The sequence below is a fragment of the Buteo buteo genome, chromosome 11 (genome assembly GCF_964188355.1).
Source record: "Buteo buteo chromosome 11, bButBut1.hap1.1, whole genome shotgun sequence".
Classification (NCBI taxonomy): domain Eukaryota; kingdom Metazoa; phylum Chordata; class Aves; order Accipitriformes; family Accipitridae; genus Buteo; species Buteo buteo.
This window is the reverse complement of record NC_134181.1, coordinates 40,746,353-40,767,878: the sequence shown is the minus strand read 5'-3', so window position 1 is coordinate 40,767,878 and position 21,526 is coordinate 40,746,353. Positions and strand designations below refer to the sequence as shown.

Here is a 21,526-nt window from a genome sequence, read left to right as displayed (position 1 = left end):
TGCTCTGCGTTTAACAATTTTCAGCGGTACCATATGCTACGTAGTCCCATATGTTCTATCACAGGGAAGAAAAACATCATCTCAATATGAATCATCAGTGACTATATTCTTGTAAATCTGGCTTAAACACTCACAACGTTCAAGGGCAACCCTAAATAAATCTGCTCAATTTTATGCCAGATTCTGTGCAACAGAATCGCAGATGACTTATTTAAAATTAAAGAAAAAAGGAGTTTTAATGTAGGAAGTGAGCACACTATTTGCATCTCTCCAGAAACAGACTCACTATGTGCAAGATTTGGCACACATTCATCAATTCCAATCTAATAAAGACATCCTGCTCATAAAATGATGATAGTATCTGGTATTCATAACACCTTTCATCCTAAACTGCTTAATGTATGTGAAAATACATACATTACCTATAAGATTCATTCCTCCCAGTGTTGAAAAGCAACTACTCTGGAACACGGCATCTGCCACATTCTGCTTCACAGTAATTCTGAAGAGTAGTTTGTCAGAAAAGTAAAAAACAAACCAAAACAAAACCAAACCCATGTATGCATTTTAGGCTACAGGGAAATGCAGTAGGCAGTGTAGTTTCCTAGACGGGAGTTTATCCAGGACTTTGCATTAACATCTCCGCTCTTAAAGTGACAATTTCTTAGATTAAGTATGAAGAGCTTTCTCTCTCTTCCCAAAGAGAGTGCAACCCGCAGCATAAAAGCCGCTTGTACTGAAGCAAAGTCATGAAGGCCTGAAAACACGGCACCCCAAAGTCACCATTTGCCCTTCTTCTGAGGAATTACTTGGTCTCAGGTAACCCAGCATCATAATTAACAGAGTGACAGCAGAAGGGGTTGCAAATAGGGGGGAGTTCCCTGGTTGAAAACTTTAAAGGCAACCTGACGAAGATTAGTTCACCTGAATGAGCTACGTTCTCTAGCTTTGCCCAACTAACCCCCACGATCCAACCATGTCCAATTATACTAATATTCAGAAAGACAGACTGAAATTAATACACCAAACAAACTATGAGAATGTCTTTATTTGAAAGTCTTTTGTAGCTAAGTAGGAAGGCATGCAACTGCACGTTCCCACATAACTATTGGTTTCATTAAATTCGAAATAAACCAGAGTCCATTTTGACCTAATATTCAGGGTGGGGAAAAAATAGTAATTACATCAACATCAAGCTATTACCTGTTGAAGGGCATAAGTGCTTACTTCATTAACAACTCGGACAAACTTGTTTTGTAGGCTCTCTATATTAAATTTGAAATTTCCCTGCCCTTACAAATTAAACTAACAATTTCTTACACAAAGGGAAAGTCCAGTAAGACAACACAAACACAAGGATGAGTATATAAACACGAGAACGTCCAAACTGCCCAAATCAAATGCATTCTTTGCCATCCTCAACAAGAACAAGCTTACCCAAGCCACCTAGACAACCTAATTTCAACAATTTCTCTGAATTCACTTAAACAACTTTAAAAAAAAAATAATACTAGCAGTACTCCAGGGTTCTTCAATCTGAGAGCAAAACGTACTGACCTTGACAAACATGTGTGTTTCACATTTCCAACCGGAGGTAAAAATTAAATACCCACGATATAGTTCTACAGAATAAGGATAGCATGTCACATTAGAAGCTATGTTCTTTAATGCTGTGAAGTGGGGCTTTATAAAGATTCAACAGAAGCTGCCACAGTATCAGAAATAACTAGGAGGGCACTCAGATTTCCAACATCCTTCAGTAGCTCAGGAGATGGATGACCACACCCAATTAATTTACTTTAATTTCTATTTCAACTTTCCTCCTCATTAATTAGGAACTGAGGTTCACATAGATTACAGTTCCTGGCATGCAATGCCCATGATGATTTTAAGTGGTGCACACTATACGATTGTGCTTCGTGTGCTGTAATACAGCCAGCAGACCGAAATGAAAAGTCAGAATGTGTATTACCTATGTAAAAATAGGATGAGAGATTTCCTTCTTCTTACCCCAAATATCTAAGGAACCCTAGATTTATCAGATCAATACTCTGTAATATATGTTTCACTCAAAACAGACCTACCACAGTGATTTCAGAGTGATAACAAGACAGTGTCAGGAAAACTCACTGAGCTACCCTTGAAAGGACTAATGAACAAGCAGGCACAATGCAATTGCATAATGTTTATTACACAGCACTAAGCTGAAGGCAATCAAATAATTTTGGTTTAATCAATGGCCTTCAAATAAGGAAGCATTTTGAAAATAATACGCATAAAATAAAGCACTCTTTTGGGTTTACTACGATTTTTTTTCCTGTCGTGTAAAAGCACATTTCTTAAAAAAGCTGAACACGTACTGAAATATATTATAAAAGTCTACTTCTTGAATATCTTTGATACCAAAATTGCACTTTTATTCAAACTCACTTTGCTGTAAATGCTGTGACTGAACCAGAGAGGTTCTGTTAAAAGAATCTGAACTCTCTCTTAAAACAAAAGATCTGTTTTCTATTTAAAAATATTAACCTTACACTAAGGTTTTTTTTCCCCTGTAAAAAACAATAAATAAATAAAATTGAAAGCGTTTCATGAACACCTTCTCCCCTGCCATTTCTCATAACCTGAATGTTGCAGCATTTCACAAGGCTGCAGAACAACCTGGAACAAAAACCTGTAAATGGAGAAAACAACTAGTCTGTGTTCCTGGTCCAAATTCACTGACCCCACCCTTTGTGCCGCAAACTTCCCTGCCACTGCTACCCCTCTCCTCCCCAGCCACAGGGTTTACTGAACAGCCTGCGTCAGCCCAGCAAACTCCAGGCTAGCTACGTACAAGCAGGGTTTTCTCTTGCAGGCAAGACAGCTGATCAGTCAGAAGAGACAGAGCCCAGTTCTGTTGAACGACCACCCCCCATCCTGCAACATGGTATGAAAAATAAATTTAACAGCAAAAGCCTGTTGATACAAGATCCATATTTAGAATGCACAGAAGTAGAAACATCTCATCTTTAAAAGGTTTGACTTGCAAGGATCCTTTTTAACTGATAACGAATGTAACGTAGCAAAAGGGAAGTACATACAGAGAATCACTGTAAGTAACATACATACAGAAGAATCAGTTTGCAATCTGAAAACCATTATATTGGGAAAGGAAGATGGAAACAATCTAGCTCAAGTTTTCCTCAAATCAGTTGCCAGAGGAAGTTATATGATGAGTTATAAGTAAGAAATCTTGATTTGACAAAAACCTGAAAAAACCCTATACGTTAATGCAGATATGAACAGTCTGCAGCCTCACTGTGAAGGCATAAAAGAATTAAGTTGTCATATATTTGTAGAATTTCAATGTTAAAAGAGAATTTGTGAACAGGTATTTACATTTAAAACACTCCCTATATTGTTACATTACTCCCTGAGAACTCAAAATTAGCTAGCTACCAGAAGCAATACAGTTTTAAAGACAAAAACAGAGAGGAACAAGCATGGTGTATTACTTCTCTCCATGAACAATCCATTACCAATGTAGAAATACCAACACATGTACTCTAACAAACCTGGTACAAGATACATTAAACTAATGACCACTAGCAAAATAAGCTACATCACTCTAAGCATTGTAGCATTCCAAACCTTTGTTATGTAAGCAGACCTTGGAGAACAGATTGGAGTCCACTTATCCTCACCAAAACACGAGCACCATAAACTGCAGTAACAGTGTCATACCCCTGTTGCGCTCTTACCCAGTTAACTTTTAATCACTTTGTGTACTGCAGAACAGCTGCCGCAGGAGAGGTGAGGAGCATACCCCATCGATCCGTAACCCTGAACTGCTTTCATCTTCTCATTTCGATCGCTATGCTGTAAGGTGGGCAAAGAGATTTGAAATCCTCTTCGACAGAAAGGGGAACTGAGCACAGCTCTCTGACAGCCTGAGAAGTCCTTCTGCTAGGAGGCTTCTGCACAGCAGGTAGGCCATACCAGCACCACCTGTTTCGCTGTTTTTAAACAAACATGGCAGCTGCCACTAGACTGTGTGCTGAGCCCAAGTACTCCACACACCTATGAGATCAGTGTTCAACTGCCGGAGCACAACCCTGAGGAGAACACCCTGGTTGCAGAGAGCAAATCTGGCTCCGAGCTGCTCAATTCTGTCCAGGCTGAGTAAACAACCAGGAAAAACCTGGATGCTACCAGGGCTACGCAGTGGCTACTCAATTTTAGAATTATCATAGTTATAAGATTAGGGAATTAATTCTGCTTATGTTCCTGGGGGTGGGGGGGAGGGGGGCAGACACGAGGAGATATATGTAAAACAGAATTCTAAGGGCTTAGTACTTGCCTAGTGTCCTCCTTCTTTCTCCTTCCCACGCAAATATGAGTACTGCTAGATGACATTCAGCACCTACAGTAAATCATTTCTTGATGTCATTAAAAGGACAGATACATCTGCTAAGACCAGACCTACGCAATTACTTCCAACTCAGTTTAAAGCAAGCTGACAGCAACCAAGCTCCCCTTTTCACTTGAATTTCACTAGGCCAATACTAATGCCGTTCAAATTACTTGCTCACAAACAGATCTGAGGGGCAATCTTAATGGATGAACACCGTTTATCCGAGCTGTGACAGTGTCCCTAGCTTGCAGGTGAAGGAAAGGCAGTGGCTTTCCCTCCTGTCTTCACCTCCACCCTCCCACCGAGGCATTTCCCCCTCCGCACAGGTTACCCTAATGCGCCGGAGCTGCTCTCCTGTAGCTCCCAACTTCCCACAGAGCTCCTCCACCACGACCAGCAAACTCGGGACAGCTCACCACACCAGGGAGCCGCATGTCAGAAGTCCTACAAAAACCAGCACAAGCTGCTGGGACCCCCCCAACCCCTCTGTGTGTGTGTCTATGTGTGTGTGTCCCTCCGTCCCGGCACTCCCAGCACCACAGCCGCCGCAGGAAGACCGCAGCTGGCCGGGGGGCTCACACACACCCCTCCAAAACCCCCCTCACACGAAGCCCCGAGGCAGCTACCGCAGCCCCCGAGCACCTCCGGGACACCCGGTACCCCCTCGGCCCGTCAACGGGCGCCACGGGGACAACGAGAAAGTGTTTTTTTTTTTTTTAAAAAAATTATTTTTAGCCCCAAAACCGCTGCCAACCCCCCCCCGGCGGGAGCCGCCTGTCAGAGGCGAAGGCGCCGCGCGCGCTCCCTCAGCCGCCTCACGGCCGAGCGTTCGCTCCCACCCCCGCGCCTCACCTGGTGCCTGCCGGCCGGCCGGCGGCAACGGGCCACGTCCACGGCGGCCGAGGAGAAAGGCAGGAGGAGGGAAGGAAGGTGTCCGCCGGGCCGTCCCCGTTCCCGTCCCCCGCCGCTTCCTGCCACGGCCCCGCCGCCGCCCGACGTGCGGCTCCCCCTGCCAGGCGCGGCCAATCGCTCGGCGATCGGCTCCACGGCCTGCCCGCCGCGGGAGGGAGGCGGGGGGGGGGGGAGTAAGCATCGGCGCTCGGCTACCCAGCCCGGCGGCACAGGACAGGTAGCGGAGAGGCGGCGCCGACCGCCTCATCGAGCACGACTCCTCTGAAGCATCGGCGCTCGATTCAGCAGCCTGCGCCGTCCCCGCCGGGAGCGGAGGCCTCGGGGCGTCCTGGGCCGGTGGCCGCCGTTAACGGCTGCGGGGAAGGGGGGGGCTCTCAGGGCCTAGGGTGGGCGGTGTCGGGGCCCATACAGGGCTTAGGTGTGTTGTGGGGGGTGTGCCGGGGCCGGTAGCGGCTTCAGGTGTGTGAGGGTCCCGATTCGGGCCTGGAGTAGCCTCAGGTGTGTGAGGGGGCGGTGTCGGGGCCTGGTAAAAAAGGCAGCTCTGAGTCTTTAAGTACCTGCTGTCAGGGTTGGGGGAGGTTTCACGATGACTGGGTGTCCTGTGGCAGGTCGCAGCTGGAAGAGATTCCGAGTAATCAAAAAAAAAGAGAAGGTGTGATTAAACAGTGGTGTGCCTTAAGGAGGAAAGGCCTCAAAGGAGAAGAAGGTGCTTTAGCAGTGGTTCAGAAGTCTGGATTAGGAAGAGCTCAGAGCAGAGACAGGGTAAGGTGATTTAATGCTGTTTCTGTCACACTTTGTGGTTCCCTACAGCCTCTGCATCGAGGCAAACGCTCCTTCCTTTATTGCTGTAGAGGCTCATAGTGGCTTATTCTGTGATAGCTTTTATTATAATTTTTTGCTAAACAAAACTGAAGGAGCAGAGATTTATCTTCTGCCAGTACCTCATTCTACTAACTTGTTTCTGACAACTGTTCTCCTGGGCTGCCCTATAGAACCATCATCGTATAGCCCTTTGAAACTAAAGGTACAGAAACTTGAAAGCCACGTGTTCTAGGCTAAGGGTGTTGGTATGCATTCTGTTCTTCAAAGGCCAAGGTACTATATTACAGGTTTTCTCATTGCAGTCATCCAACTCAGACAATAAATGAGTTGCCATGATCTCTGTTTATAAGCTGAGCTTTGTAACCTTTTCTTCTCTATTTCTTACAAATGGAAAGAAAAACATAGCAAGCATGACTTCTGCGTCAGCTACTCTGTGAATAGTTGATGCTGACAAAGCAGGAGGCAGAAATCTTTCTTCAAACTGAGTGACGGTGTATAAAACAATAAATGAGTTGTGATGAGAAAAACAGCTTCGATGAAAACATGAGCCAAGAACAATAGCTTGACAGAGAAGTTTAAACTTTCCCTGATAGCTCTTTGGGGCGTAGACAGTTAAGTTTCTGCATTTGTAAGGCAAACATGGCATTCCTTAAAGCTGAACCTTCTCCCTTGGGTTCCCACTGAATGCCTGAGAGATGACAGTAGAGGGTGTCTCCAGAAGGCTAATATTAAACATGAGGAATTAGTATGGAGGGAGCAACACCAAGTGAGATTCCAGTTTTGACCACAGAACGAGCTAAAAAATTTTGCATCAGCAGCTGCATGCAGTTTCTTACTCATTGGCCGCACACAGCTCCTTCTGTTCAAAGGGTTCTTGTGTACCCTCATATTAGTAAATGCACCTGCCCTTTGTGTGATGTGTGAAAGACAGGCTGCTCTTAAAGGATAAATCGGCTTCAGACAAAGTGCTGAGGCAGTGTAACACAGGAAAAATTAACCTTGGAAGGGCAGCCTTGGTTCAGACACACTTGCAACTCGTTTGCTATCCACAGCAGTATGAACCAGGCTTGCAGGGGAGCTGCTGGGCTAAATACGTGGACAGGTGGAAGAGGTGCAGACAGGAAAGGGGGAAGAAAGGGGGAAAATTGTGTTTATAAAGCCTTTGAGTGGGCTCTGGTTAGTTCTGAGAAAGGGCTTTAGCCAGTCCCATCTCTATTTTTAACTCTGTGACTGTATGACTTTGGGAAAGTTATTTGAACAATTCAAGCCAGGTGCAAGTCTACGGGGAGAGGACAAACCCATTGGCACTGGGTGCAGCGTGGGCACCCAGTCAGCTCATGCGATGTGGCAGCCGCCACCGCACCCTTTCCTGTTCGCCCTGTGGCTACAGGCAGCCCTGCCAGCTACCGCTGCCCTGAGTAAAGAGAAAGGTAAAAGGATTGCTTTCCAAGATGCTGATAACCCCTAGCACCCGGCATTACTTGGCAACGGAGAGGTGGCGAGCAGCTCTGGCGTTGTATCTCCCATGTGCCAAGTCAAATGCCCTCAAATGGGACGTTGAGCTCTGGGAACTGCTCTTGGTAATGTTGACTTTTAGCTGTGTCTCAGCCTCATCTCCTGTAAAATGTAGTATTTACTTATGTAAAAAGGTATCAGGCATACTTTGCATGGGTGTTCCAAGTTAAATATTGTCAGTCAGGGCAAACAGATCTTTGGGGTGAACTACAGGAAAGCAAAGTGCATACGCTTTATAATTCTTTTCAGAACAAAGAGTGTGACCTGGTACTCCTCTGGGCTGCTGAGCGCCCAGTTCAGCAAGTTTGAAAAAGCGCTGCGGTGTTCTTGAGTTCAGTTCTCCCTTAGATAAAACCTATTCTGTTTTATTTCTTTTCCCTTGGCGAGATGTTTAGAGTATCTCAGTGAGTCAATAAGTTGTGCATTTGAGGAATGCACCTCACAACTGTTAAGGTAAGCCTTTAGTATGGCTCTGCTGGAGGCAGTGAGACTAATTAGTTCCTCCCAGGTGACTTGGGAGTTGCAGAAAAGGGCTAAATGAGATATTTAGCCTGAAGTATCAATGGGAGGCATTTTCATATGAAGTGGGATCCTGTATTTAGTGGGTCCTGCATGTGAATCTCACTGCAGGATCTGTATCGTGGTCCCTAATTTTCTGGCAGTGTCTAGTCAGGAGAATACCTGTACCCGGCTGACGCGAGGTGTTCCTAATGGATTTATTTGGACGCTTGTTCTGTGAAAGCTGCTCCTTAACTGGCACAAAGCAACTGCTTCACCTGGGTGAATGCGAGATCACAGTACCGTGGTTATTGAGAGTATGGAGGAACAGGGAAGTAATTTCCGTATTAAAAAAAAATAAAATTGGAAAGAGTAGCGTGTCCGGTAACAAACCCATTCCCACCCCTGCGAGGTTCTGCTCCTCGCCTGGCAAGCAGCGGCACCGCTGCGTGCCCATGTCCTGCGTTTTGTGGCAGATGGAGTCATCCCGGTGGCAAAAAAGGGACAATACGTGTCTCCGGAGGTCCAGGCAAAGCCCCCTTTCCCCCCACGAGCCCCCTGAAGAGCAAAGCCTGGCAGAAAAAGCCCACAGCGAGCGCGGCTTGACCCTCGCCCCACGCTGCCGGCGGGGCCGGGACTCGAACCCGCGGCCCGCCTCCAGTCTCCGCCCCCGAGGACCCCCTTTAGGTGCCCGCCGCGTTCGCCGGACGAAGGCGCTCCGGCAGTAGGGCGGCCGCCCGGAAGCGGAAGTGGCGGCGCAGGCCCTGCCGCCGTTGCCGAGCGCCGGGCGGAGGCGCGGGCCCGCGGCGGCGGCTGCGTCCCGTCGCTATGAGCGCGGCCGGGTTGGTGTCTGCCACGCCGCCGGCCCCCGCTCCGCCTGGGGCTCCCGCCACCGCCATGCCCCCCGGTCCCGAGTACTACGAGGAGGAGGAGTTGGAGAGCGCCGAGGAGGAGGACGGCGAGCGGAGCGCTCGGGCCCGCGACTCCGATGAGGGTTGGTGGTGCGGCGGGCTGGGCCGGGGGGGGGCTTTGGTGCCCTGGGAGAGGGAGGGCTGGGGCGTCGGGGGGAAGCGGAGGTGCCTGGGGTTCGTGGGGGGCTCTCTGGAATAGCGGGGTGAAGAAGGGGACTGCTCCGGACAGGGTGCGCGGAGGAGGTGGGGGAGAGGGTTTGGGGCAGAAAGGGTTGGGGGAGAAGTGGTCTGGAGCAGCAAGAAAAAGCGAAGAAGACAGGGGCCTGTTAGATTGCTGGGGTTGCCTGTGGAAGAGTAGAAAAGCAAAGCCCGTGGAGAGGTGAAATTGAAGTGGTTTCCCGGGTGAAGAAGAGGCAGAGAGAGAGGTGGGATTGAGCATATGGGACAACAGGGTAAAAGTAGCGGGGAAATCTGGTGTATGAAGCTTAGTTATATTTCTGTGGTGTGAAGGGGGAAGGAGGCAGTTAAGGTAGAAGAAAGTGTGCAGCGCTGTAAGGGAGTGCAGGAGGATGTTAGAGGAAAGAGAGGGTTTGTAGAAGAACCAGGAAAGCAGTGGAGAAGAGGAAATGAAAGTATCCTGGGGTGGAGGATGCATAAAATGACAAATAAGGGAGATAAAATGTTGTTGTGGTTTAACCCCAGCCAGCAACTAAGCACCACGCAGCCACTCACTTGCTCCCCCCCACCCAGTGGGATGGGGGAGAAAATCAGGAAAAGAAGTAAAACTCGTGGCTTGAGATAAGAACGGTTTAATAGAACAGAAAAGAAGAAACTAATAATGATAACACTAATAAAATGACAACAGTAATAATAAAAGGATTGGAATATACAAATGATGCCCAATGCAATTGCTCACCACTTGCTGACTGATGCCCAGTTAATCCGCAAGCGGCAATCCCCTCCACCCCCACGTCCCCCAGTTTATATACTGGGCATGACGTCACATGGTATGCAATACCCCTTTGGCCAGTTTGGGTCAGCTGTCCTGGCTGTGTCCTGTGCCAACTTCTTGTGCCCCTCCAGCCTTCTTGTTGGCTGGGCATCAGAAGCTGAAAAATCCTTGACTTTAGACTAAACATTACTTAGCAACTGAAAACATCAGTGTTATCAACGTTCTTCTCATGCCAAACTCAAAAGCATAGCGAGGAAGACAATTAACTCTATCCCAGCTGAAACCAGGACAAGCATGACCCTTCAACTGTGCCCATTGCTCTGTCAGCCAGAGTCCTCCCATCATGTCTGGTACATTCATGAATGAGGTGCCGGAGCCAAACCCGTAGATCCTTACAAAAGATGACAGCGTACTGGTCAGTGGGGGGCTCTCTGTGGCTACACACGAGTAAACTGAGTATGGAAGTCCTTTATGGTGACCTAGACATCTAAGTATTTTTCTTGCAGTTAAAACTTTTTGTCTTTGGTGTGTTGAATTTTATCTTAATATATGTAAGCTTAAACCGTTTGTTCATAGTTTAAGAAAAATCTGAAGAACACTTAAGGGCTGGTGGCCCCATCCATATGTAGGGAACATAGCTGTGGTTTAGGCTTTACAGCTGTATTCTGCCTACCACAACTCCAGCCCGGAGACACAGCCCTCTCCTCGGGGAGGAAAGGTAATTCATTCTTGGCTAAACATGTCTTATAAGTAGAAGCCTGAAAAGGCATAGCAGAAAACTAGCAGTCCCATACTGGTTTAATTTGTTTATAGTTTATATTATCTATTCATGAAATTGGGGCTATCTTTATGGTAGTGCTGGTCTTTGTTACGTATAAATGTTGAAGTACTTCTGTGAGATCTGTAGCTGAGAAGTCAAGTTCAGATCACAGCAAGTAACTCTGTTATCTTTAGCAAGACCTTTGTGGTTAACCCTAACAGCATCTAGTCATAGTATTTTCGTTCAGGTCAAGACACAGAATCAGATACAGCTGTTTCAGTCATTGTCTTCCATATATACTGTGTCGTGGGCGAAGCTATAGGAAGAAGTCTGTGAAATGTTTTTCAGAGTCTTTAGACTGTTTCTGTCTCACCTTTGTATGTGTGAGTGTTAATGTAGAACCCGTTGTCTTAACCTGGGAAGAAATTACCAGACTATCTTAAGCTGAAGTTGTTTAGAGGATTTACATAGGTTAACTTGCAGTTGCAGGAAGGAGATGAGATGGTTTATTTCACTTCTGAATTCATCTCTCCAGAGGCCTATCTGGTTGTGTATTTGAGGTTAAATTGCCTGAAGTTTGGGAATTTTTGTTTGTTTGTATCTTTGTTTTTAAATGATTTTCTACTTTCTTTTTTTTTTTTTATACTACTTTAGTTTTAACAAGTCATTCTTTACCTCATTCAGACACTGAGGATGCCAGTGAAACTGACCTGGCAAAACATGAGGAAGAGGACTTTGTAGAAATGAAAGAACAGTAAGTAACCCATTCTAATCAAAAGTAAGGTAATGTTCTGTTTCTTTGGGGTTTTCTTGTTTGGTTGGTTTTGGCTTTGGTTGTGGTTTTTTTGGTTGGTTTGGTTTTTGCATAAAACTTTGCAATGTTTTGGGGCAAGATTGGGGTTTTTAAGTGCCTAGCCCAATGTAATAGCTAATGAGTCCGTATACTTGTATTTCTTCTCTCCTCAGTTATTTTCTGTGTTCTATTGTATTGAAGAAACTAAGTGCTGCTACTGTTTTGGACAAAGAAATAGGTACATGTGTCTGGAAGCAGCTGAATTTTGCTGCAACTGAATCCTGTTGCAGACAGATCCTTTAAATAAAAGATCTACTTTATATAAGCCAAGCAAAGAGCAAGATGCCTGTTAAAATCCCTTAAACAATAGAATGCTAGTCCTGTCCAAGAAGATGGGCTTTTTAGAGACTTGGAATAGTTTCCCTTGATGTTTAGGTGTATTTGCAATATTTTGCATTCTTGCTTACTGGCAGAGACATGTTTTTATACAGGTCAGGAAGACTTGGTCTGTGTTAAACCACAGATATGTGGTAAAGGAAACACAGGTTTGCAACAGCACAAGGAATAGACTTTGGGGTTTTTTTTATAATGTCAAGATCTACATGAGGAAATGCCTTCTGTTTTATAAGTAGGGAACTAATACACAAATATTAAGGCTTGACAAAGTGGTAGAATGATTCTGTTATACAGTTTCTGGCATTTGTAGAGCTAAATGTCATTTTAGATTTCAACATTTTAAAAAAATAGTAAAAAATCCTATTTTACCCTGAACTGTTCCCAAAATAATTGGTTTGGGTGCATTGTAAAACCAATGGGGTGGCAGGCTTTTTAGATAGAATGATAACCTTTCATTTGAATAATATTCTTTCAGCTGTCATTTGTTTGTTTCATGAAGTTCTTCTGAAAAGTTTTTAATTATATGTAAACATGTTGTAACCTAAACAGATGGTGAAATAAGTGATGTATGCTTGTTTTTCAAAGTAAAGTAGCATGCTCTCTATCTTTGCAGGATGTATCAGGACAAACTGGCATCTCTTAAGAGGCAATTACAACAACTGCAGGAAGGTAAGCTTTGAAGGGGGTAGCTTATTTTTCTTTCCTAAACAATTTTCAGCATTTTTCAAAGGTCATAGAAGGATGAGGGTTTTGAAAGGTGTAAGCAGCATCCTTCACAGAATGTTGACTCTCAGTTGTGCTGCTGAGTGAAAAATGTCAGCCGCTTTCCATCTTTTTTCCCTCTAAACACTTGTAGTTAAGCCTCTGTATACTAAATCATTTCTTGAAAGGAGTAGTCTGCTTTCTGAAAAAATGGCGATTGTGCTTATCAACATAAGCAAACTAGAACTGTAGTTTTCTGATTTCAGATACTAGTATTTGTATTTCAAGTGGTGTATGCCTCCTTGAGAAAATTTAATACTTGGAAAAAAAAAATCCAGTGGGAATCCACAATTTATTTCAACTAGGTACTCTTCAGGAATATCAGAAAAGAATGAAAAAGTTGGACCAGCAGTACAAAGAAAGGATACGAAATGCAGGTAAGCTGAATTTGTTTCTAAGATGCTGTATACAAGTTTATGGTTTTTATAACACCTGAAGAAAAATAATGATAATTCTGTTCTTTAAAGAAAAGGAACTTGGTGGAGCAAAGCATTCTTTTACTTCCGAGGGTATAGTATAGTTTTTTTTGAGAGTGCACAAAGTATGACAGGATCTAACTTGATTCCCCCCACCCTGCCCCTTCATCAACATTGTTTGCTGACTGTTTACTGAACACCAATAAACAGTTTTAGTCTTCATTTGTAGGAAACAGTGCAAGTAAAAAAATTATTTCTTTTTTATAGGTAGGTACCGTGCCTAACCTACAGTCTCCCACTTTGGCTTATTCTTTTGTGCAACATGGATGAAACCTTCAGGTGCAGTTTCTTTCAGTTTGCAGGAATGGAAAGTTTGGAATATATGCTTTCCCAAAGATCTGTTTTGTGCCCTGGAACAATGAATACAGAGGGTTTGCTGCTGAAACTGTTACTCTGTATAGCTGTGACATTGAATGGGCTGCCTGTACTTTGTGTTATGCTCTGTTCCGGGAGCAAAGGCCCAAGTTAATTTTTGAAGTGCCTAGCTCAGCCCTTCTGGGTAGCTTTTTTGTGTTAGTGCAGAGAAATGGCTTGGAAATCAGATCCGTCTGCTTGCCCTCCCTCTTTCTTGTTTGTTCCCTTTCCAGTAGGTTCTTATCTTGAATACTGAAACAGGGCCTTTTATAGAAGCTGTTATGTGGAAGTAGGAAATGTAGCTGTCCTTCCTTTAGAAAAATTGGATGAATCCCCTAATGCCTGGGCCATTACTCTGGAAAATATGACAGAGAGGCAGTGGCAGTTGTATGATGGCTAATGTACTCCAACCTTTGAATAGTATAAATTGTGTCTTTCTAAAAGTGCTTGGGATAGTAAAGGATTTGCTTGAGGAATTTAAGTGAGTTGAACTACTTGTTAACAGGAATCTGTCTCCTGAGTTGAATTTCATGTACACTAGAGCTGCATTCTAGCAATATTGGGTTGGTTTGATAAAATTAAGATTAGCTGCGAACTTGTATTTCTGGCTGGTAAAGACCAGTGCTGCAGCAACATATTTCTTCCACAGGAGGGCAGATGGTGATAACTTTCAATTTTATGATTAAAAAAAATCCAACCACCTCGTACTACAGGAAGAATAGTCTTTTATGTTTATCCCTCCCATCTTGAGGTTTTGGGCTTGTGGGTTGTTTGGGGTTTTTTTGAGAATTTACAGATAATAAAGCAACAGTTTAGATATACTTGTGTTTGATTACATCCATAATACTACTTCTATGCTCAATTGGTATAGCCCTTTGCAAACAAAAGGTTTGGTTTTTTGTGTTTTTTTTTTTTTTAAATTGGGCCATTATCATCTTTGGTATCTATTTTGTTGTTTTGTAAAATTATTTAAAAAAAAAAAAAAGGCACAGTAGTGCAGTGTTGCTACTACAGTCTTCTCCAAAACATATTTGAAGCCTGTGATCTTTACAGAAGTTTTTATGATTTCAGGTATTGCCAAAGCTTAATATGCTAGTGAAATATGGTGACTTGAGGACTGATCAGGTGCCGAAGTTTGCTTTTCTTGCCACTGTCTTGAGTAAACACTTTGTTTTGGGCATTATGTCCTCCAGAAAACACAAGAAGGGTCCCATTCAGCTTAATTTCAAGTTGTTAGCAATTGCACAACATCAGTAGCAGGGCTATTTCACACCCAGAAATCCATTTGCCTCATCCATAGGTGTGACTTGAACTAATCATTGCCATGTGTTAGAACTTAACCTTCAGTGATACATAACAATTTCCTTGCTTGTTTTCTCAGTCATAAACAGCCTGAAATCAGACACATGTGGGTTGAGTAGATGAGTCTTCTAACAGCTGCAGAATTATTTCTGAACCAGTCATTGCTGAAATTCATGAAGTTGGCTTAAACTGTGAATGTTTGCCAGCCATACATTCAGCTACATGTTTCAAGCTTCTATCTGGGAAGTTTGCATCTACTATTAATTGATTGTAATTAAACTGGAAGAAAGATGGACTACATGCTTAGTACTGCTGGAAATGGTAGCTAAACTGAATAATATGGAATACTGCTGGGCAAGCTTTGCAAATGTGCTTGACAATCTGTCGAAAACTTCAATTAACGATGTATTTTTGTGGGTTTTTTTTCATAATTACTTTATTTTCAGCATAAAACTATGAAGTGTGAGTAGAGGTTGGATGAGTACGTACACTATGTGGTTTACTGCCTCTCTTGGCTGCAATACTCAATGACCTAAAATGTTAGGGAAGTCATTTTGTACATCTCTGAAAATAATATTCTTTCTTGTCTTTCAGAACTGTTCCTCCAGCTGGAAGTAAGTACTCTTAATTTATCAAAATACATATTAACTAGATGGAACAGGTATAAAGCTGCTGTTTCATCAGCTAGTACTTGTGCTTGTTTTCCCAGAAGACTTAAAGAAATTTTCTTTCTCTAGCTAGCGTTGTTACACTCGAGATGTAGTACAGCCTACTGTTGGTATTCAAGTAACTTCTGGACTTTGTCATTAAAATAGTTAAAAGAAATATTTGCTCTTGGGCTGTCGTATGCTGGCTGTGCCTTTGGCTTGTTTAAAAAGGTTGTTTAAGGGGATAAATGTCAGTGCTGTTTATAAATCTGAAGAGCTCTCTGCTAGAGACTTGCTATGTTATGCAACGTTAAAATGTTTTTTAGAAGTAATTAATTCTTTTGTCAATATACTAAGTACTGCTTAGTTATTTTTAGATGGTTTTCTGTTGATTATGAATATTTATAATCTCTAGAACTGGCTACAGTTTTGAACTGAAAAGCTTATCAATACAGCAGTTGAAAGAAGCTGTTGTGATACCGTTAACTTGAGTCATTGGTTCCTTAGTTAACCTTTTTATTCTTTTCGTTTGCGTTAGACCGATCAGGTGGAAAAAAATTACGTCAAGGAAAAGAAGGCAGCAGCAAAGGAGTTTGAAGATAAGAAAATTGAGCTTAAGGAAAATTTGATTGCAGAGTTGGAAGAGAAGAAGAAGATGATTGAGAATGAAAAGCTAACCATGGAATTAACAGGAGGTAAAAACAAGATAGGCATCTGTCATTTGTCTTATCTGCTCTGCTATTGCTTAGGAAAAAAGGTATAAAGGTAGCAATGCTGGTTTATACAGACAGCTAGTGTGAAGGCTTTAAAGCTTTCTAAATGCCAAGAGATACAGAATGCAAATTGGTTGTCTTTTAATGGAGAAAGCAGTTCATAATAAAATTCAGTGACCTGAATTATTAACAGGTGAATCAAAATAGTGCCAGTAAAGCAGCAGAGTGGATAGGTTTTCTTATATAATAGGAGAGGGGCTTCTTCAGTTCTTGTGATCTGGCAATAACACTATTGAGATACATCACAATATTGATCTAACCGGCAGTGCCAGGTTGTAAACTGTGTCCTGTTTTTTCTCCAGTAATAGGTGGTCAAGAAGTTGAAGAAAGGCAAACAGTAAAGGTTGAGATATGCTGCTTAGAGCCAGAAAAATAGATTTGTGAGCTACATTTGTGTCCAGACTCTGGAAAATGGACATTAAATGGACAGATTTCTTTCATTAAACCCGTTGGTACTCTTGGTGCCTTGACAATGCTCTTTGCAGTAATTGACACAGTGGAGCTAAGTAGCAGGGTAATTCGACTCCTTCGCCAATTGTGTTGCTGTGATGCTGAACCAAAAGTCTGATTTGATTCTCTTTTTTTTTTTTTTAAGAGCAACTCCCTCACTTCATGGACAGATAATGTTGATTGTGTCACTGAGGCCTGTCCATGAGTTAGACCTTTTATATCTTTCTTGTATAGTATTTTCAGAAGTTATGTAAGCTAATAATTTAATCAGTGTTCAGAAGCAAGAATTAAAACCTGTTTGGACGTATTCAGGAGTCCTCTTGGCTTTGTACAAACTGTTAGGGCTAATCTGGTCTGGAAAACAGCTTGAGCTATGCTGTTTCCTTGATATCTATTTCCCTCTCCCTCCCCCTCTCTCTCTCTCTCAAAATTATGAAATGTAGTCTGATCTTACAAACCGTGCCTTAGCCTTAACTTTTGTATTGTTATCCTATGTCTGTTCACTGCTAAGTTGGGATACAGTACTAATCTTGTAAGCAGGTTTTCATTAGTGGGTCAGGATCTGACTAGGTCTTAACGTTTGGAAATCTGCATACCAGTGTTCTAGGAGTCTAAAGGAATATAACTTCTCTGTCAGTGGGACAGCTGTTAACATCAGGATTCGGATTTGCAGAGTTAAAGGGAGAGTGAGGAGGGGTAAAAAGTATTTAGTAGTCTGATTTGGGGACTGAATTAATCCTCATCAGGGAAATGTGTTCCCCCTGTTGTTGCGTGTCCTGAAGTGTTGAGCTTTTTCATCAAATACAACTCTAGGAAAAGGCATGTAAGTAACTGTACATAAGAGATGTGTTCAGTGTGTGTTAGCCCTCCCTTATCTACTTCCTTCCAGACCAGCAGAAGTGCGATGTGATTTCTTTGGAAGTAACAGATTTTGTTGTGAACATGTGTTGGAGGCTAAGAAGTAAGAATACTGAACCTGATGTGGACATGATGGTTTTTAAAACCTGTGGAAGTTCAGCATATACAAGGATGCAAGTTAGCAACCTGATGAATAGGCTTGTCTGCGAGTGTTGGGAGCATTGCGGTTTCATATAGGTTGCAATAGTTGCCTCCTGTTCTAGAGCATTGTATAGTGCAGTTCTTAACTATTAAGCCTCATGCAAGACTGTGTTTCAGGTTAAATCTGTTGGTGCTTTAGCAGCTCTTCAAAACTTCCTTTATAAAATTTTCATGAATCTCTCGAGAATCTTAAAGTTCTTCAATTACTTAACAGAAAATGTAAGACTCTCAAACTCTGGGGTTTTTTTCTGAAAACTTGTTTGGTGCTGACTTTCAGCTGACTTGTCACAATTTTAAGATACAGGGTGGGAAGAGAAAGATAGAAGAAAATTGATCTCTCTGCCTTATTCACGTTTTAAGAAATATAGATAACAGCTCTGTGACAACTCATTTGAAACTAATTTTTAAAAAGGAGGAAAAGCCTTTGACTTGGCCGTGTATTGCCTTGAATAAGTGCTTCAGACCCCTCTTCTGAGGCTCTTGTAAATCAGTTTTAACAAATGGGAAGAATGGCTTACATTCAACACAGTAAGTTAGGTTTTTAGTGTCTGCAGGGCTATTAATCTTCAGTGGTTTTCAAATTCAGCTTTGAATCCTAGAAATAAGGTTTCCTTTGGTATACACTTAGTGGGTGGCACTTTTTTTTTTTAAAGCTTTTATCATAATATTTGTTCCCTTGATGTGTAGCATGGTCATCCTTGTTCACCCTTGAGATAAGGAGAAAAGTAATTTGGTGTATTTTGAACATGCATAGCTGCTCAAGGTTTTAGCATCTAGAGGGAGCCAAAGAGGCTTCATAGACTTAAGTGCTACCTAGGATGTGACTCAGGTGTACGTAAAGATGAGCAAATAATTTTCAGCACATAGAAAGAGAGGTGAGATGATGTGTTTAGCATTTAAGATGTGGTGTCTTGGTTGCCAGTTCAAGATGTCTTCATAAATTAAGGAATGATTTCTGAGAGTTTGAGTAAAGTAGTTCAGTTAAGACTACCTGTAGGCATTTGGACAAACTGTAATTTCAGGTAATTACTTGGTGATGAGACTTGTGTTTCAATTTTAAACAGATTTTTTTCTTTTTCCCCAGTGCATATACTACAATTTATTTCCTGTCAACTGCTGCTCTGCATGTTATTAATTAGATTCATTTCATTAATCATAATTTGAAGCATTTTTAGATAATCTGAATTTAAATACTATTTGTGTTTAAAATTACTCCAGCAGACTTGGATCAGTCTTGAATACAGTAATTATCTGTATTCCTTTGACAAAGCTATTTTTCCAGCTTAAAGGCAAGAAAAAGAGCAATTGATTTGTAGCTGATGCTTTACGTGCTATTAACTGTCCAAGTTCTGTTAGCAAAGAACTCCATGAACTTTTCCTTTTAAATGATCTGTTCTAAAGCAGATAGCATTAAAGAAATTTGCCCTGAATCCTTGTAGCATCATTGCGCTTGTTATCTATACCTGAAGCAGCTGTAAAATGCCTCCAAACCAACTGTGCCACTTCCAGCCAATGAAAGCTGTAACCATGGCATTACAACGCTGTTGCTGAACAGTGACCTGGTGTGAAAGAGAACTTGTGTTCACTGTCAGCAGTTTCAGCTTGGATGCTGGAAGCCACCACAAAAAAAAAATATCCAATTTTCTGTATGAAAGAGGAAAGATTATTTTCCTTGTCCCTTGTGTAGAAAGCTGCTGCTTCTTATACCTTTCCCTCTGGTCTTATCAGCTCTCCAACTTCATTACTCTACAGATTCAATGGAAGTGAAGCCTATTATGACAAGGAAACTGAGGCGACGACCGAATGATCCAGTTCCTATCCCAGACAAGAGGAGGAAACCTGCCCCTGATATCCTTTTACAAAGTCATTGGAGGGCTATTGTATTTGAAGCCAGCATGCTACCTGCATCTCTGTTGTTTTGTACAGGAAGGAAAATGAAATTAGATGATAGGATCAGATTTTAATCTAGGAAATACTGAAGCACAATTTGTCATGTATATAATGTGCGATAAACTAATGTAACACAACCAGTCTTTGGAGATACCTCATGACACTGTGAAGTTTATTTGATTTTTTTTTTTTTGTCAGTGAGAATAGTTTGAGTTCTTCAGCCAATTTTTTTCACAAAGGAAAAAGCTTTAAAAGAACTTTATATATAAATGCTGAGGTAATTGATTCCATAGATAGTAAATGGCTTTTTACATGAGCCAAAGCTTTTCTCATTTCAAGATGTGACAAAACATTTGCCAGAAAGATCGTATTTGTCATATCAAGCTAGTTTTTCCACTTCTGATAAAGGCTTCAGATCTCTAATCCAGAGAGATGCATAGAAAAAGCAAGGAGTGCTAGATTTGTTCTTTGAATAAAAGAAGATGAAAATCCATCTTCTTCTTATATATCACCAGAGAGAGAAAAACATGTATATGTAATCCTTCTCTTCTGCCTTGTTGCATGTTTCTTATAATTAAAATGTTTCTTGGCTTCTGGAAATATGTTTTTAGCTCCCCTGTGATAAGCACTTCTATTTGTATATTAAACTCACCTGGAAAGGAAAGCAATGATATTTGCTTTGCAGAGGCTTATTATTAGATTCCAAACTTGTATGGCTTAAATCAGATTAAAAAAACTTATCTTATGACTTCTGAGTGACTCACGTTTTCTGAAGGCAATATCAAACCTTGAACTTCTAGAGTTCATGCGGGATGGTCACAAGCATCTCCAGTTTTAATTAACCTCTTTCTGGTTGGAGATTCTGTTCACTCTTCCAGGAAAAAAAAGAATCTATTTATTAGTGCCTCTATCTCATCCAAAATAAATGAGTTTCATGGTGAACATGACCTACTAATTGAGCATGATATGGTAGCCACAGTATGAAAGTCTATCTGCCTTTCCTCACTGGGGAGAGGATTAAAGACCATCAGAGCCAAAATCCTTAAAATGCAGCCTAGGAACTGTTAACTTTAGTTTGCTACTTTGAATGCTTTTGACTTAAGAACTGTTTTGAAGAAACACTGTAGATTAAGGCTCGAGAGAGGGTTCACTGCTTTGGGTATTGTTTTCCTTCTGTGTACTTAGGTTTTTCTTGTGTGGAAGTGACAGAGGAGCAGTAGGAAAGGGAAATGGGAAGATATGATTGTGAAACTACACAAAATGACAGCAGAGCTCTAATAAGGCTGTAGTACACTAACTTCTGAGTTCTGAGATTTTGGGTTTGTTTTCAGGTGAATGGTGGGCTCTTATTTGTCCTCATCCACACAAAGTATGTGTTTTGTACCTCTGGCTTTATTTTCTGGTTCTCTCTTGAGGGTGGTTGGTTTTTTTGTGGGGCTTTCCCCTCTTCTCTCTATGTCTCTATTCCCGCTTACTGAGTTGCAAAATGATGAGTTTCTTTTCCTAGGTTTGAGTGGGATTTGGCTTCCTTGTACAAAATCTGAAATGAGTCTGTTGTGTTTCAGCTCCCAGATTGTTCTCTACAGAAATGCAAGATGAAGAACACTGCAAACTCTTGTGCTTGATGCCTCCTTGAAGTAAATGTCAATGCACTAAAGGTTTTTCATTGACAGTTATGTCTGAATAAGTTAAAATGATTTTGCACTCTATTTGCTGCTAAATATGAGGCTCTGTGGAGATGGACTTATATTAATTCATATGACAAAAAAAGCTCAAGTATGACACTTATTAAAATCTTACGCAACTTTACAGGAACCTTTTGGCTTACGTTTAATCAAGTGAAATGTCATTGACCTTT

The 21,526-nt window shown here is 42.0% G+C and overlaps 2 protein-coding genes across 10 annotated transcripts in view; one reads left to right on the top strand and one right to left on the bottom strand.

The window, feature by feature from the left end:
• TAOK3 (TAO kinase 3) overlaps window positions 1–5,422 on the bottom strand; it is a 94,799-nt gene extending 89,377 nt beyond the window's left edge. For 2 of the 5 annotated variants that reach the window (XM_075041794.1, XM_075041798.1), the window contains exon 1: window positions 5,249–5,422. The gene's annotated coding sequence lies outside the window, so the exon portion shown is untranslated. Of the gene's footprint in view, window positions 1–3,743; window positions 3,862–4,342; window positions 4,406–4,727; window positions 4,747–5,248 lie in introns of those variants that run through there. The other 3 variants (XM_075041796.1, XM_075041795.1, XM_075041797.1) reach the window with 3 other exon arrangements.
• Window positions 5,423–8,873: 3,451 nt separating this feature from the next.
• Window positions 8,874–21,526, top strand: part of SUDS3 (SDS3 homolog, SIN3A corepressor complex component) — a 67,701-nt gene continuing 55,048 nt past the window's right edge. For 3 of the 5 annotated variants that reach the window (XR_012652366.1, XR_012652365.1, XR_012652364.1), the window contains exons 1-7: window positions 8,874–9,137; window positions 11,421–11,520; window positions 12,569–12,624; window positions 13,023–13,094; window positions 15,444–15,463; window positions 16,035–16,191; window positions 19,531–19,626. Coding sequence is in view for 2 of the 5 variants with exons in the window: in XM_075041815.1 (XP_074897916.1) it covers window positions 8,972–9,137; window positions 11,421–11,520; window positions 12,569–12,624; window positions 13,023–13,094; window positions 15,444–15,463; window positions 16,035–16,191; window positions 19,531–19,626 (667 nt within the window). In the remaining 3 variants the exon portion in view is untranslated. The remainder of the gene's footprint in view (window positions 9,138–11,420; window positions 11,521–12,568; window positions 12,625–13,022; window positions 13,095–15,443; window positions 15,464–16,034; window positions 16,192–19,530; window positions 19,627–21,526) is intronic. The other 2 variants (XM_075041815.1, XM_075041817.1) reach the window with 2 other exon arrangements.